Source organism: Somniosus microcephalus, chromosome 6, assembly GCF_052327205.1.
Source record: "Somniosus microcephalus isolate GS21.2 chromosome 6, FLI_Smic_1.0, whole genome shotgun sequence".
Taxonomy (NCBI): domain Eukaryota; kingdom Metazoa; phylum Chordata; class Chondrichthyes; order Squaliformes; family Somniosidae; genus Somniosus; species Somniosus microcephalus.
The window spans coordinates 227,597,320-227,615,757 of NC_140992.1; the positions used below are offsets into that span (position 1 = coordinate 227,597,320).

An 18,438-nucleotide genomic window follows, 5' to 3' on the forward strand; every position below is an offset into this window, starting at 1 on the left:
CGGATATCCGCGTTTAACTGCGCATGTGTGGACGCCAGAAATTGCTGTCTAATCTACCCCGTAATAATGGTGAGCGCCAATAGCCTCACTGTTATTACAGCAAAATCCGGGCCGATATTCAGGTTCAATTTGTTTCAAAGTTAATGAAAGTCTGAGGATAAGGAAAAACATCAATCCTATCTCCACTGATTTTAATGGTATGACATGATTAATGGTTGGAGCCCTATTGTGCCTTAATGAATTTAAATGGCTTTAGGTCAATTTTCAAGGACCACTCTGTGACTTCCAGTGAGAAAACAAATCTGTATCATTTGCTCTCAGTGCTTTCTGTATTCAGCTTAGAGTCAAAAATGAGTGTGCTATATAAAGTTAATGAGGCATCCATATCCCGTATCCCTTTTTAATGGGTTTCAGACTGTAAACATAGAAATTGTACTGTTTTGTGAAAGTGTTTTTTAATTTTACAAATTAATGTAGGAAATATAAGAGAAATATGATGAAAACTCCAGATCATTCTAGAAATGATCATTAACAGTAAATCAATTTGTGATGATGTGTTAGCAAAATTGAAGCCCGTGGGATTAAAGGGAGAGTGGCAGTGTGGATACAAAACTGGCTAAGGAACAGAAGCAGAGAGCAGTGGTGAACAGTTGTTTTTCAGACTGGAGGGAAGTATATAGTGGTGCTTCCCAGGGTTCAGTATTAGGACCACTGCTCTTTTGATATATATTAATGATCTGGACTTGGGTATACAGGACATAATTTCAAAGTTTGCAAAGTTCGGCTCCAGCTGGGATATTGTGTTCAATTCTGGGCACCACACTTTAGGAAAGACATGAAGGCTTTGGAGAGAGTACAGAAGAGATTTACTAGAATGGTTCCAGGGATGAGGTATTACAGTTGCGCGGGTAGACTGGAGAAACTGGGGTTGTTCTCCTTAGAGCAGAGAAGGCAAAGAGGAGATTTGATAGAGGTGTTTAAACTCATGAAGGGTTTAGATAGAGTAAATTAAAAAAAAACTATTTCCAACGACTGAAAGGTCAAATCCCCTTCAAATCTGCCGTCATCACCCCTATCCTCAAAAAAACCCACCCTTGACCCCTCTGTCCTTGGAAACTACCGCCCCATCTCCAACCTCCCTTTCCTCTCCAAAGTCCTTGAACGTGTTGCTGCCTCCCAAATCGTGCGCATCTTTAACGCAATTCCATGTTTGAATCCCTCCAATCAGGTTTCTGTTCCCGCCACAGTACTGAAACGGCCCTTATCAAAGTCATAAATGACATTCTATGTGACTGTGACCATGGTAATCTATCCCTCCTCATCCTTCTCGACCTATCTGCAGCCTTTGACACAGCTGACCACACCATCCTCCTCCAACACCTCTCCTCTGTCATCCAGTTGGGTGGAACTGCCCTTGCCTGGTTCCATTCTTATCTATCGAAACGCAGCCAGAGAATCACCTGCAATGGCTTCACTTCCCACGTCCACACTGTTACTTCTGGAGTTCCCCAAGAATCTATCCTTAGCCCCCTTCTATTTCTCATCTACATGCTGCCCCTCAGCAACATCATCCGAAAACACAATATCCGTTTGCACAAGTACGCTGACGACAATCAGCTCTATCTCACCACCACCTCTCTTGACCCCTCCAGTCTCTTATTTGTCACACGGCTTGTCTGACATCCAGTATTGGAATGAGCAGAAATTTCCTCCAACTAAATATTCCCCGACCACAGTTTCCGCCCCTCTCCCTGGCAACTGTCTGAAGCTGAGCCAGATCGTTTGCAACAATGTTGTGTTTGACCCCGAGGTAAGCTTCTGACCACATATCTGCTCCATCACCAAGACTACCTACTTCCACCTCCGTAACATTACCCGACGCCGACCCTGCCTCAACTAATCTGCTGCTGAAACCCTCATCCATGTTTTTGTTACCTCTAGACTTGACTATTACAACGCTCTCCTGGGCAGCTTCCCATCTTCCACCCTACATAAACTTGTGCTCATCCAAAACTCTGCTGCCTGTATCTTAACTCGCACCAAGTCCTGTTCACCCATTACTCCGTGCTTGCTGACCTATACTGGCACCCAGTCCGATAACACCTCAATTTTAAAATCCTCATTCTTGTTTTCAAATCCCTCGATGGCCTCGCCCCTCCCTATCTGTGACCTCCTCCAGCCCTACAAGCCTTCGCGATCTCTGCGCTCCTGCAGTTCTGGCATCTTGCACATCCCCAATTTTAGTCGCTCCACCATTGGCGGCTGTGTTTTCTGCTGCCTTAGCCTTAAGCTCTGGAATTCCCTCCTTAAACCTCTCCGCCACTTTACCTCACCCTCATCCTTTAAGATGCTCCTTAAAACCTACCTTTTTGATTGGCTTGGTGTCAATTTTTTTTATATTTCTATCGCTCTTGTTTAGTGCCTTGGGATGTTTTGCTACGTTAAAGGTGCTATATAATTCCAAGTTGTTGTTACATAGGATTACATAGGATATACAGCACAGAAACAGGCCATTCGGCCCAACCAGTCCATGCCGGCGTTTATGCTCCACGCGAGCCTCCTCCTGTCTTTCCTCATCTAAATCTATCAGCATAACCCTCTATTCCCTTCTCCCTCATATGCTTGTCTAGCCTCCCCTTAAATGCATCTATACTATTTGCTTCAACCACTCCCTGTGGTAGCGAGTTCCACATTCTCACCACTCTTTGGGTAAAAGAAGTTTCTTCTGAATTTCCTATTCTCTAGTTATGCTCTTCCCCACAAGTGGAAACATTCTCCCTGTATCCACTCTATCAAAACCTTTCATAATTTTAAAGACCTCTATTAGGTCACCCCTCGGCCTTCTTTTTTCAAGAGAAAAGAGACCCAGCCTATTCATCCTTTCCTGATATGTGTACCCTCGCATTTCTGTTATCATCCTTGTAAATCTTCTCTGCACCCTCTCCAGTGCCTCTAAATCCTTTTTATAATATGGCGACCAGAACTGTACGCAGTACTCCAAGTGTGGTCTAACCAAGGTTCGATACAGGTTTAACGTAACTTCCCTACTTTTCAGTTCTATCCCTCTAGCTATTTGTTGTTGTTGTCGTCGTGTCGATAACCAGAGGGCACAAATTTAAGGTGATTGGCAAAAGAACCAGAGGCAACATGAGGACAAACATTTTTACGCAATGAGTGGTTAGGGTTTGGAATACACTGCCCGATAGGGTGGTGAAAACAAATTCAGCAGTAGCTTTCAAAAGGGAACTGGATAAATACTTGAAGGGAAAAATTTGCAGGGCTGTGGGGAAAGCGCAGGGGAGTGGGGCTAGTTGGATATCTCTACCAAAGAGTTGGCGCAGGCACGATGAGCCAAATGACCACCTTCTGTGTTGTATCATTCTATGATTCTATGATTTGATATGCAAGTAGTTTTCGTGTAATAACAGTTTAAGACCATTCAACCATCAATAATCATAAGTGAAATTTTACTCATTCAAGTCAGAGTCAATTTAATTAAATTGTGAAGAATACAGCCTTCTCGAATGCAGCAAGTTACATAGCCATATTTTCCAGGTATCATACTTTGCAGATCAGGGATGAGCTTCAAAGTTGTCTTCTCTAAACTTGACCTATTTTAGCTTTGGACTATTACTAAAGAAGTCGTTGAGAGGGATGTGGTCCTGAAGAATAGGTAGAGTCTGCCCGAAACAAACAGCGTATAACATACGAACATACGAATTAGGAGCAGGAGTAGGCCACTCGAGCCTGCTCCGCCATTCAATAAGATTATGGCTGATCTGATTACTCCACATTCCCGCCTACCCCCGATAACCTTTCACCCCCTTGCTTATCAAGAATCCATCTACCTCTGCCTTAAAAATAGTCAAAGCTTCCACCGCCCTCTGAGGAAGAGAGTTCCAAAGACTCACGGCCCTCTGTGAGAAAAAATTCCTCCTAATCTGTCTTAAATGGGCAACCCCTTATTTTTAAACAGTGACCCCCTAGTTCTAGATTCTCCCACAAGAGCAAACATCCTCTCCATATAATTAGCAATCATCACCAAAAGGAGACCGAATCATGTAGTTGGGAGGCAGGGGAGAGAAACTGCGCTGAGGGCCTTGCATGTTTGCCTACATTACAACAGTAACTTGACAAAAGTATTTCTCTGTTTCCACTACATAATAAGGTGCAATATAAATGCAAGTCATTTATTTAGTTTCAGAAGGGCTTGAGCCACTTAATGCTAAGACTTGATAATGCCTGCAGTAGTAATATTTGAAACTGCCATTAGTTAGGACTCTTGTCAACTTTGTGCAGATTCAGATTTGTGAGCCAAGGCCTGGGGAACTTGCTGGGATGCTCTTTCAATTTGCGCCCAAAACAGGCATGAAGTGGGCAGGTCAACTGCGTCACTCACCCGATGATGATTAACGTTAACATCTTCCCCGACCACTGACCTGTAGGAAGGTAGACCAATTTACCACACAGAGAAAAATTCAGCTCCGAAGCAGGGAAGTGGACCAGCCACCACTGAGAGAGCTTGCTGCTCTCCCCACCGACTGAGGTGGTTTCTATGTCTTTGCCATCCGGCCCCCCTCCCCGCCCCCCACACCTGTCACTTTTCCTTATTGTCCCTTCTCCTCCTCACTCTTCCCTTCTGCCCTGTACATCTTCCCCCATCCCTTTTCCTTGTTCTCCAGCAGGGTCTAATTACCCCACCTGCTAGACCCAAATATTAACTTGGTCTTGACTCCCCATATGCAACGTCATGGGAGATTGATTGGTACATTTTAAAAGTTGAAAGTAACTTCAGGTTTTAGCAAGTTAATTGTAGTGTCGTTACTTTAAAACATTTTGAGAAATAAACTTGCTTATTTGCCTTGATGCATCAGACTAACAAACAATACCTCGTCTGTATTGTAGATAATCTGTAGTCCTGAGGAAATCATCTCCACCAAGTACAGCAAGAACAAAGATACAGCATCAATCTGGGGTAAAAAGCAACAAAAAAAATCAAAACAAAACTTTGAAATGTTGCTGCATCAATCAACCAATCAATGATCATACAGCTGGTGCATGTGCCCTGATAATGCTAACATTAAAATGTATGTCAAAAGGATCAGAACTGTGTAACCTTACCTGAAGGTGCCCATATTCTTCATCAGATAACACTTCATCACCTGTATGTACGTTGAACACAGAATGTAGGCAGTTTGATGGATTTGAATGCTGCTTGAAATGTTCAACCTATTTAAAAATAAATTAATTGAGTAACTGAGCACTTGGACAAGTATGAGTTGATCAAAGAGAGTCAGAATGCATTTGTGAAGAGCAGCTCATGTCTGACGACTCAAGTTGAATTTTTTGAAGAGGTCATTAACATGGTGGATAAGGGAGTGTCTATAATGGGACTTCCAGAAGGCATTTGATAAGGTTCCACACAAGAATTAGCAAAAATGAAAGCACAAGGAATTGGGAGGTAGTCTTGTGGCCGAGGCTGATAATTGGTTGAGAGGTAGCTGACAGAAAAGTAGCGATGAAGGGAACCTACTCTGATTGGCGGGATGTGACAAGTAGTATTGTCTAGGGATCTGAACTGGGACCTCAGCTTTTCAACATATATATCAATAACTTGAATAAAGGAATAGACTTGTATATCCAAGTTTGCAGGTGACACTAAATTAGAAGACACAGTAAATTGTGCAGATGGGAGCAGAAAATTACAAAGGGACATAGACAGATTAAGTGTGCCAGATGGAGTTCAACATGAGGAAGTGTCACATCTTCCACTTTGGAACCGAGAAAGGCAAATCCGAATGTTTTCTTAATGGTGGGAAACTAGAAACCGTGGAGGAGCAAAGGGATTTAGGTGTCCAGGCACATAAATCACTAAAAGTCAGTGCACAGGTAAAAATTAATCGAAAAGCCTAATTAAATGTTGGCCTTTTTCTGAAGGAGGCTGGAATACACAGGGGAGGAAGTTATGCTTCAGTTGTACAGAGCCTTGATCAGACGCCATCTGGAGTACTGCATTCAGTGTTGGGCACCGCACCTCAGGAAGGAAATGTTGACCACCGCACCACAGGAGGGATATGTTGAATTTAGAGGGGATACAGAATGATACTGGGGGGCTTAAAGGGCTGAAATATGAGGACTGGTTGCATAAACTTGGCTTGCATTCCCTTGAGTTTAGGAGGTTCAGGGGTGATCTAATCGAGGTCTTCAAAATGATAACGGGATTCGATAGGGTAGATACAGAGAAACCATTTCCCCTGGTGTGGGAATCCAGAACAAGAGAAAATAATCTTAAATTAGAGCAAGGTCATTTAGGAGTGAAATCAGGAAGCACTTCTTCAGACAAAGGGTAGTGGAAATCTGGAACTCTCTCCCCCCACAAAAGGCTGTGGGTGCTGGTTCAAGTGGTATTTTCAAATTTTTGCACAGGTATCAAGGGATATGGAGCAAAGGCGGGTAAAATGGAGTAGAGGTATAGACTAACCACGATCTAATAGATTGCCAGAACTGGCTTGAACAGCTGAATTACCTACTCCTTTTTCTATGTTCCTATGGATGAATATTTAAAGCAATACATTCAAGTTACATAACATTTTAGAGTGTAGTAAAGTACGTTTGAAAACACGCAATCTGCAATTGCAAGAAAATTAGCTTTAGATTTAATAAATGCGTAAGAATGTAAGAGCAAAAAAAAGTTATTCAGTCCAACTAGCCCACTCCACTGATTACAAACATATCAAAAATGACAATTGTTTTTCTCATGACACGCTTTGCAAGTTAAATACTCAAAAAGTGCCTTTACCCACACTATTTTATTTTATTTGTTCATGGGATGTGGGGGTCGCTGGCAAGGCCAGCATTTATTGCCCATCTCTAGTTGCCCTTGAGAAAGTGGTGGTGAGCCACCTTCTTGAACCGCTGCAGTCTGTGTGGTGAAGGTACTCCCACAATGCTGTTAGGAAGGGAGTTCCAGGATTTTGACCCAGCGACGATGAAGGATCGGCGGTATACTTCCAAGTCAGGATGGTGTGTCACTTGGAGGGGACCTTGGATGTGGTGGTGTTCCCATGCACCTGCTGCCCTTGTCCTTCTAGGTGGTAGAGGTCACGGGTTTAGGAGGTGCTGCCGAAGAAGCCTCGACGAGTTGCTGCCGTGCATCTTGTAGATGGTACATAGACACGATGACGTCTTCAGGTCAAGCACGGACAAGGAAACCTCCTGCTGATTACCAACTACTGCCCTCCCTCAGCTGATAAATCAGTGCTCCTCCATGTTGAACATCACTTGGAAGAAGCACTGAGAGTAGCAAGGGCACAGAATGAAGACCCCCACCCAAGGGTACAATGTCCATCACCAAGAGTGGCTCGGTAGCACCAGTACTGACTGAGCTGGCCGAGTCCTGAAATACATAGCTGCCAGTCCGGGCCTGCGACAGGTGGTGAGAGAACCAACATCAGGGAAAAAGCTACTTGACCTCGTCCCCACCAATCTACCTGTCCCAGATACATCTGTCCATGACAGCATTGCTGGCAGTGACCACCGCACAGTGTAGCAGTGGCCACCACAGAGTCATTGTGGAGACTAAGTCCCGTCTTCACACTGAGGACACTCTCCATCGTGTTGTGTGGCACTACCACCGTGCTAAATGGGATAGATTCAGAACAGATCTAGCAGCTCAAAACTGGGCATCCATGAGGCGCTGTGGGCCATCAGCAGCAGCAGAACTGTATTCCACCACAATCTGTAACCTCATGGCCCAGCATATCCCTCACTCCACCATTACCATCAAGCCAGGGGACCAACCCTGGTTCAATAAGGAGTGTAGAAGAGCAGCATCAGGCGTACCTAAAAATGCGGTGCCAAGCCGGGGAAGCTGCAACACAGGACTACATGCATGCCAAAATACGGAAGAGGCATGCTGTAGACAGAACTAAGCGATCCCACAATCAATGGATCAGATCAAAGCTCTACAGTCCTGACACATCCAGTCGTGAATCGTGGTGCACCATTAAACAACTAACGGGAGAACATAAGAAATAGGAGCAGGAGTAGGCCATTCGGCCCTTTGAGCCTGCTCCGCCATTCAATGAGATCATGGCTGATCTTCTGCCTCAATTCCATTCACCGGCCTTATCGCCATATCCCTTGATGCCCTTACTGGTCATAAATCTATCGACTTCTGTTTTGAAAATACCCAATGACTGAGCCTCCACAGCCCTCTGGGGTAGAGAATTCCAAAGATTCACAACCCTCTGTGTGAAGAAATTTCTTCTCATCTCAGTCCTGAATGGCCTACCCTTTATCCTGAGGCTGTGGCCCCTGGTTCTAGACTCCCCAGCCAAGGGAAACATTCTCCCAGCATTCACCCTATCAAGCCCTGTAATAATTTTGTATGCTTCTATGAGATCCCCTCTCAATCTTCTGAATTCAAGAGAATACAGACCTAGTTTACTCAATCTCTTCTCATACGACAGTCCCGCCATCCCAGGAATCAATCTCGTGAACCTTCATTGCACTCCCTCTGTGGCAAGTATATCCTTCCTTAGGTAAGGAGACCAAAATTGTACACAGTACTCCAGGTGTGGTCTCACCAAGGCCCTATGTAATTGGAGTAAGACTTCTTTATTCCTGTACTCAAATCCTCTTGTAATGAAGGCCAGCATACCATTTGCCTTCCTAATGGCTTGCTGCACCTGCACATTCACTTTTAGTGACTCATGTACAAGGACACCCAGGTCCCTTTGAGCATCTGCATTCCCCAATCTTTCACCATTTAGGAAATAATTTGCCTTTCTGTTTTTTCTACCAAAGTGGATAACTTCACATTTATCCACGTTATAATCCATCTGCCATTTTCTCGCCCACTCACTGAGCCTGTCAAGATCCCTTTAAAGCCTCTTCACATCCTCTTTGCAACTGACACTGCCACCTAGCTTTGTATCATCAGCAAATTTGGAAATGTTACATTTAGTCCCATCACCCAAATCATTGATATAGATTGTGAATAGCTGGGGCCCAAGCACCGATCCTTGCGGTACCCCACTAGTCACTGCCTGCCATCCTAAAAAAGATCCATTTATCCCTACTCTTTGTTTTCTGTCTGTTAACCAATTCTCAATCCATGCTAGTATATTACCCCCAATTCCATGTGCCCTAATTTTGTTCACCAATCTCTTGTGTGGGACCTTATTGAAGACCTTCTGAAAATCCAAATACACCACATCTACCGGTTCCCCTTTGCCTACTCCACTAATTACATCCTCACAGAACTCCAATAGGTTTGTCAAACAGGACTTCCCTTTCATAAATCCATGTTGACTCTGCCCAATCTTACTATTAGTTTCTAAGTGCCCAGTTATTACATCCTTTATAATAGATTCCAGCATTTTCCCAACTACTGATGTGAGGCTAACAGGTCTGTAGTTACCCGTTTTCTCTCTCCCTCCTTTCTTAAATAGCGGGGTTATATTTGCTATCCTCCAATCTGCAGGAACCGTTCCAGAATCTACAGAATTTTGGAAGATGACAACCAATGCATCCACTATCCCAATGGCTACCTCTTTCAAAACCCTAGGATGTAGGTCATCCGGTCCTTGGGATTTATCGACTTTTAGTCCCATTAATTTTGCTAGTACTGTTTTTTTACTAATAATAATTTCTTTAAGTTCCTCATTCACGCCACACCCTTGGTTTTCTCGTATTTCTGGGCGTTTTTTTGTGTCTTCCTCCGTGAAGACAGAAACAAAGTATTTATTTAATACTCCATGGAGGCGCCATGAATATCCCCATCCTCAATGGTGGTGGAGCCCAGCAAGTGAGCGCAAAAGACAAAGCTGAAGCGTTTGCAACTATATTCAGTCAGAAGTGCCGAGTGGATGATCCATATCGGCCTCTCCTCCTGAGGTCACCACCATGACAGAAGCCAGTCTTCAGCCAATTCGATTCACTCCACATGATATCAAGAAACAGCTAAGTGCACTGGATACAGCAAAGGCTGTGGGCCCCGACAACATACCGGCTGTTGTGCTAAAGACTTGTGCTTCAGAATTAGCTGCGCCTCTAACCAAGCTGTTCCAGTACAACTATAACATTGGCGTCTATCCGGCAACTTGGAAAATTGCCCAGGTATATCCTGTCCACAAAAAGCAGGACAAATCAAATCCGGCCAATTACTGCCCCATCAGTCTAGTCTCAATCATCAGCAAAGTGATGGAAGGTGTCATCAACAGTGCTATCAAGCGGCACTTACTCACCAATAACCTGCTCTGATGCCCAGTTTGAGTTCCGCCAAGATGGCTCGGCTCCCAACCTCATTACAGCCTTGGTCCAAACATGGATAAAAGAGCTGAATTCCAGAGGCGAGGTGAGAATGACTGCCCTTGACATCAAGGCAGCATTTGACCGAGTGTGGCATCAAGGAACCCTAGTAAAACTGAAGTCAATGGGAATTGGGGTGAAAACTCTCCACTGGCTGGAGTCATACCTAGCACAAAGGAAGATGGTTGTGGTGGTTGGATGTAAATCATCACAGCCCCAGGACAGCGCTGCAGGAGTTGCTCAGGGCAGTGTCCTAGGCCCAACCATCCTTCAGCGGCTTCATCAATGACCTTCCCTCCATCATAACGTCAGAAGTGGGGATGTTCGCTGATGACAGTACTGTACAGTGTTCAGTGCCATTCGCAACTCCTCAGATAATGAAGCAGTCCATGCCCGCATGCAGCAAGACCTGAACGACATTCAGGCTTGGGCTGCTAAGTGGCAGGTAATATTCGCGCCACACAAGTGCCAGGCAATGACTATCTCCAACAAGCAGGAGTCTAACCACCGCCCCTTGACATTCAACGGCATTACCCTCGCTGAATCCCCCATCAATATCCCGGGGGGTCACCATTGACCAGAAACATAACTGGACCAGCTGCATAAATACTGTGGCAACAAGAGCAGGTCAGAGGCTAGGTATTCTGCGGTGAGTGTCTAACCTCCCGACTCCCCAAAGCCTTTCCACCATCTACAAGGCACAAGTCAGGAGTGTGATGGAATACTCTCCACTTGCTTGGATGAGTGCAGCTCCAACAACACTCAAGAAGCTCAATACCATCCAGGACAAAGCAGCCTGCTTGATTGGCACCCCATCCACCACCTTAAACATTCACTCCCTCCACCACCAGCGTACCGTGGCTGCAGCGTGTACCATCTACAAGATGCACGGCAGCAACTTGCCAAGGCTTCTTCGGCAGCACCTCCCAAACCCGTGACCTCTTCCAGCTAGAAGGACAAGGGCAGCAGACACATGGGAACAGCACCACCTCCAAGTCACACACCATCCTGACTTAGAAGCATATCGCCGATCCTTCATCGTCGCTGGGTCAAAATCCTGGAACTCCCTACCCAACAGCACTGAGAGTACGTTCACCACACGGACTGCAGCGGTTCAAGACGGCAGCTCACCACCACCTTTTCAAGGGCAATTAGGAATGGGCAATAAATGCTGGCCTTGCCAGCGACGCCCACATCACATAAAACAAATTTAAAAAAAAATACTTCTTGGTCTTCTACTGTGAAGACAGATACAAAATATTTGTTTAAAGTCCCTGCCATTTCCTTGTTCCCCAATATAATTTCTCCTGTCTCAGCCTCTAAGGGACCAATGCATACTTTTGCTACTCTCTTCCTTTTTATATACTTGTAGATGCTCTTACAATCTGTTTTTATTCTTCGTGCTAATTTACTCTCATGTTCTATTTTCTCCCTTTTCATCAATTTTTTGGGCACCCTTTGCTGGTCCCTAAAACTCTCCCAAATCTTCAGGCTTACGACTATTCTTTGCAACATAAGCCTCTTCTTTTAATCTACTACTATCCTTAACTTCTTTAGTTAGTCACAGATTGATGACTTTTCCTGTGGAGTTTTTATTTCTCAATAGAATGTATATTCGTTGAGAATTTTGGAATATCTCTTGAAATGATTGCCACTGCTTATCTACTGTCATACCTTTTAAGCTAATTTCCCAATCTACCTTATCCAACTCGCCCCTCATACCTACCTAATTTGCTTTATTTAAGTTTAAGACTCTAGGGTCAGACTTAAGAATGTCACTTTCAAACTCAATGTGAAATTAATTCATATTATGATCACTCTTCCCTAGAGGCTCCTTTACTATAAGATTACTAAGTAACCCTGTCTCCTTACACAAAACAAGATCTAAAATAGCCTGTTCCCTGGTTGATTTCATGACGTATTGTTCTAGGAAACTGTCTCGAATACATTCCATGAACTCGTCCTCCAGACTAACTGTGCCAATTTGATTTGTCCAATCTATATGCAGATTAAAGTCCACTGCGATTATTGTATTATGCCTCTTTGCAGTGCCTTGGTATATTTTCTACATTAAAGGTGCTATAAAAATGCAAGTTGTTATTACAAAATAAGGAAAGGAACAAAAAAATCAATTAAGAATGGCAAAGAATGATCAAAAATTATCATTTTCATTAAATGCAAGGCCACAATATTTGTAAAGTACATTAGGAGCACAAAGTTCCCACCATATCTCTTTCACACATATACTAGCAGGTCTACTGCAACATTGTTTAGTGAGGAAACATGTTATAATAGGTGTGTAATGCATTATAATGCACAATGCATTATCAGAGCCACAGATTTATGGTAATGGACATATCAAATTTTAATTAACACTTACGTGTGACAAATGTTACCTGCCACTTATCAGCCCAAGCCTGAATGTTGTCAAGTCCCACTGTAAGCGGTGCTTCGGGGAAGAGTGGAACTGAACACTAGAATTATCAGCGAACAGTCCAAGTCTTGACCTTATGATGGAGCAAGGGTCATTAACAAATCAGTGAAGATTGAGGGTACTGCCCTAAGAAACTCCTACAGTGACATCCTAGGGTTGTGATGACTGGTTTCTGACAACCATGACTATAGTAATCTGGGATGTTATGATTAAGGTTATCCACCAGGTGGTGCTGTAGCCAATGCTGCTGCTAAGGTCAGAGGTTTGCTTCCTGTTAAGGTCAGCAAAGGTGGAATGCCAGGATGCAGGATTGTATGGTTGCTACTCAGTTGTTAATAAATTCTAATATCTGGCCTCTTCGAGTTCTTGTCTCACTACATGGATTTATCGCAATGACCATCTCGCTCCAATCCTACACACTAGTCCCAGCCACACCCCGCTACCTGCCATCCCACCCACCAGTACTCTCCCCAACTGCCTACTGTTTATTACCCATCTTTTAGACTGCTCACTGCCCAGTTAACTACTGATTGCCCCTCTTAACCACTACTGGCACTCATGTTACACTTCAGGGTCTTTTCTAGCCTCCTTTTCATTGATTACTTCACTTCTCGTGTCTTAGATCACTCTCATGGGTGAGTCACAACACCCATGCCTTTGTTCGTATCTATTGCCTTGAGATCTAGGTAAGCTTTCGATGATGCACTCGGGGAATGAACAGCAAACCCTGTCTGGTAATTGGCTTCAGTTGCTGGACTTAAGTCTTCAAAAGATCTCTCTCCATCTTTGAAAGTGATTGAGCATCACAGCAGATCTTGCTTTAGGTTTAAAGTAACAAGCAAGTTTATTTTACAAAAGATGAAAAAGCACATAAGAAAGTCATTAATCTAGTTGTATATTTACAGTAGACAATCTTCGACAACCTTTCACCTAACTCCTCGAGTGAGCAATATAATAAAAAGGTTGCAACTCTAACAACTTTGCAAATAACTTTTAATTGCACAGTACATGTCTCCTTTTTTCAGGAATATCAAACTGACACACTGGTTGGTTGCTTCGGAGATATCAAAAAGCCTCTTCTCATGAGATTTTGCAACTATTTTTGATTTAAATCCTTTTTTATATCCTAGAAAAGAGCTACCAGGACTACTGGATTTTGAAAATCTGACATCCTTAAATACGAAAAGGAGTCGTCAGTTAAATACAAACTGAACCAAACAAGCAAAATTATTTACTTTAGAATTATCTCTCTCTCTCAAGGCTGTAGTGTAACAGACAAAACTCGCAACACTGTGTCAAAGTAAGGTGTAAGAATCAAAACTGCAATCTTTGTTTTTAGATCGAAAGGAACTGCGACCAAACCAAAACTTTACAGAATACAGGTACCTAACTTTTGCCATACCTAAATATTAACTCTTCTCTCCTCAAGCATTTACATTCCCCCAGCCACCAACCCAAATTCTCACTAACATGGCATTTAACCGAGTGCTCATTGCTTTAATTCCCTCAAATTCCATCCACAGTATTCCCTAGCTCTTCTCTAATAATCTCTCCCCCCAAATACCCACTACAACCCCCAAATCCTCACTGCTATCCTCATCCAAACTACTCACTACTTCCCTGGCAGCTACTGCTATTCCCAAATCCTTACAACCCCATGCCAAGCAACATAGCGGGAGGTTCTGTGATTATACAGAGCGGGACATTGTGAGTATACAGAGCGGGAGATTCTGTGAATATAATGACTATCACTAGAGAAAAAGTACTAGGCAAACTAATGGGACTAAAGGCTGACAAGTCCCCTGGACCTGATGGCCTACATCCTAGGGTCTTAAAAGAAGTGGCTACAGAGATAGTGGATTGGTTGTAATCTACCAAAATTCCCTGGATTCTGGAGAGGTCCCAGCGGATTGGAAAACCGCAAATGTAACGTCCCTATTCAAGAAAGGAGGGAGGCAAAAAGCAGGAAACTATAGGCCAGTTAGCCTAACATCAGTCATTGGGAAAATGCTGGAATCCATTATTAAGGAAGTAATAGGAGGACATTTAGAAAATCATATTACAGTACAATCAAGCAGTCAACATAGTTTTATGAAAGGGAAATCGTGTTTGACAAATTTACTAGAGTTCTTGGCTGTAACGAGCAGGGTGGCTAAAGGGGAACCAGTAGATGTAGTGTATTTGGATTTGCAGAAGGCATTCGATAAGGTGCCACATAAAAGGTTATGGGTAATATAGCATGGATAGAGGGTTGGCTAACTAACAGAAAACAAAGAGTCGGGATAAATGGGTCATTTTCCAAATGGCAAACTGTAACTAGTGGGGTGCCACAGGGATCAGTGCTGGGGCCTCAGTTATTTACAAACTATATTAATGACTTGGATGAAGGGACTGTGTGCACTGTAGCCAAATTTGCTGATGATACAAAGATAGGTGGGAAAGCAAGTTGTGAGGAGGACACAAAGAGTCTGCAAAGGGATATAGATAGGTTAAGTGAGTGGGCAAAAATTTGGCAGATGGAATATAATGTGGGAAAATGTCAGGTTATCCACTTTGGTAGGAAGAATAAAAAAGCAAATTATTATTTAAATGGAGAGAGACTACAAAATGCTGCGGTACAGAGGGATCTGGGGGGTCCTCATACATGAAACACAAAAAAATAGCATGCAGGTACAGCAAGTAATTAGGAAAGCAAATGGAATGTTGGCCTTTATTGCAACGGGGATGGAGTATAAAAGTAGGGAAGTCTTGCTGCAACTGTACAGGGTGCTGGTGAGACCACACCTGGAGTACTGTGTGCAGTTTTGGTCCCCTTATTTAAGGAGGGATATACTTGCATTGGAGGCAGTTCAGAGAAGGTTCACTAGGTTAATTCCTGAGATGAAGGGGTTGTCTTTTGAAGAAAGGTTGAGCAGGTTGGGCCTATACTCATTGGAGTTTAGAAAAATGAGAGGTGATCTTATTGAAACATATAAGATTCTGAGGGGGCTTGATAGGGTAGATGCAGGGAGGATGTTTCCCTTCGTGGGGGAATCTAGAACTAGGGGGCACAGCTTCAGGATAAGGGATCGCCCATTTAAAACGGAGATGAGGAGGAATTTCTTCTCTCAGAGGGTCGTGAATCTTTGGAATTCTCTACCCCAGAGAGCTGTGGAGGCTGGGTCATTGAATATATTTAAGGCGGAGATAGACATATATTTGAGCTACAGGGGAGTCAAGGGTTATGGGAAGCGGGCGGGAAAATGGCATTGAGGCCAAGATCAGATCAGCCATGATCTTATTGAATGGCGGGGCAGGCTCAAGGGGCCGAATGGCCTACTCCTGCTCCTATTTCTTATGTTCTTAAATGGGTTCACTTATTGTCACCAACATTATGGCAGATCCACTTCCTTATAAAACACACGTCCTACAATGCCACAGACAATCCAATATATATTATTCAGTTAGTCAGTGCTGTGTACCTGTGATGAAGACAAGATTGGAGGTACAGGGAAGTGTGATCATAAGCAATGCCATGTCACTTTGAAACAAGTGGTTTCCCAGGGGGACAAAAAAAGAGAATAGGCAAGTGGTAGTGGTAAGATATTCAATTATTAGAGGGATAGACAGCTTTTTTCAGGCGTTATCGTGATTTTTTGGGATCCCTGGTGCCTGGGTGAAGGGCATAACAAAGCGGGTGGTAAAACTTTTGGAAAGGGAGTGAGAGCAGCCAGAAGTCGTGGGCCATGTGTGAACCAATGACATAGAAAAGGGTAGTAAGGAGGTCTCATGGAGGCAGTATGAGGAGTTAGGGTCAAGAGCCAGACCTCAAGGGTGGTAATCTCAGAATTACCTCCTGTGCCATGTGCTGGAAGGTTAGGTAAGGATAGATTAGATTCATTGATGCAAAGCTTGAGAGATGGTGCAGGAGGAAATGTTTCAGATTCCAAGGACTAGTCTGGGACAGAGGGAAGTTGTTTAGGAGGGACAGATTTATCTGAACCGGAAAGGTACCAATGTGCTTGCAGAAAGGGTAAATAAGACAGTGGGAGTGGATTTATACTAGTATAGCAGGGGGAAAGGGGAAGCAGAACAGACTGTAGGTTAAGTATAATTAGGGAAGAGGAAGTAAGGATATTAAAGGATAACCTGAATTGTAATGAATGCACAGAGTTTATAAGGAATAAAATGGGTGAGTTAGAAGTCCTGGTATACAGGGAAGAAATAGATGTTATCGGAGTGACTGAAACCTGGTTGAAATCAAATGATGATTGGGGAGTTAACGCAGGGTTTTGTGTGTTTTAGGAAGGACTGGGAAAGACCAGGAGGTGGTGGTATTATTTCTTAGACAGAGGCTAGTTACAATGGAGTTGAATGTTGGAAGTAGCACTGAGTCTCTTTAGTTAGAAATAGAGAAGTAAAGGGAAAAAGTTAATAATAGAAATATGCTAAGGCCACCAAATAATCAAAGGGAAGCTGATGCAGTTTTGTTGGCTTTTTTTAAGGACATTATCAAACCTGCACTTTCAGAGAGTTATGCATTTAAACCCCTAGGTCTCACTGTTCACCCATATCCTTTAGTATCGTTGGGTGTACAAGCCCAATCTGTGTTTTTCCTCCCAAAATGTATTATCTCACACTTATCTGCATTAAATTGTATGTGCCACCTGCTGGCCCATTCCACTAACCTGTCTACATCTTCCTGAAGTCTTCTAGAGTTCACCTTGCTGTTTGCCAATACCTCTATTTTAGTGTTGTCACAAATTTTGAGATTGTGCTTCCAATGCCCAAGTTCAATATATATATCAAGAACAAAAATACACCCAGCACTGACCTCTGCCATATACTACTTCTAGCCATTCTATTACATTTCCTTTCATAATATACTTGTGACGTTTTCTAAGAAGCCTCTTGAGACATCTTATCGAACGCCTTCTGAAAATCCACATACGCTACATCTACTGCATTCCTTTTATCAATCCAATCAGTCACTCCATTAAATTTGTCAAGCTTGTCTTTAACAAGTCCATGTTGAGCTCTCCATGCATTTCTAAATGATCGCTAATCTTAACTTGAATTATAGATTCTAATCACAATTAATGTTAGACTACCTGGTCTATAATTATACAGTTTATCCTTTTCACCCTTCTTGAATAAAGTGTTACATTGCTACTCTTCACTCCCACGACACAATTTGCATATTTAAGGAGAATTGAAAATTTGTGGCCAGAGCATCTACTATCTACGGTCTGACTTCTTTCTACATCCAAGGGTCTATGCCATCAGGCAGTGACTCATCCAAATCAAATTCTGCTATTTTAAAAAAATCATCCCTTGTCTACAGTTATCTCTAACAATTGTTCCAGATCCTCCCCTAGTACACTTATATGCTCACTTCTGTCATCATTTGTTGAAGAAAATGCAAATGTTTATTTAATATCTCCTCCATATCGTCATCACAATTAGGCACCATTGTTTATCTTGAACAGTCCTACCCACTCTTAATATTTTTTTCCTTTTATATGTTTATATAAGACTTTAAGATTTCCTCATATTATCTGCTAGCCTTTTTTTCTTATGCCATTTTAGCCACTCTAATCTCCTTTTCACCTCCCCACTACACTTTATATCCCTTATAATTTTCTTTATTAATCCTAATTTTGTCAACTTTTTAATTTTGTTTAGTTTTAGACTATATTTATCCACAGAAT

The 18,438-nt window shown here is 43.0% G+C and overlaps 1 protein-coding gene across 3 annotated transcripts in view; it reads right to left on the reverse strand.

Moving 5' to 3' along the window:
* The window catches only part of phkb (phosphorylase kinase, beta), a 337,093-nt gene that overhangs the window by 218,753 nt on the left and 99,902 nt on the right, over nucleotides 1-18,438 (reverse strand). For all 3 annotated transcript variants that reach the window (XM_085991512.1, XM_085991511.1, XM_085991510.1), the window contains 2 exons: nucleotides 5,122-5,229; nucleotides 4,890-4,970 (listed from right to left, as the gene is read on the reverse strand). In XM_085991512.1, the coding sequence (XP_085847638.1) occupies nucleotides 4,890-4,970; nucleotides 5,122-5,229 (189 nt within the window). The remainder of the gene's footprint in view (nucleotides 1-4,889; nucleotides 4,971-5,121; nucleotides 5,230-18,438) is intronic.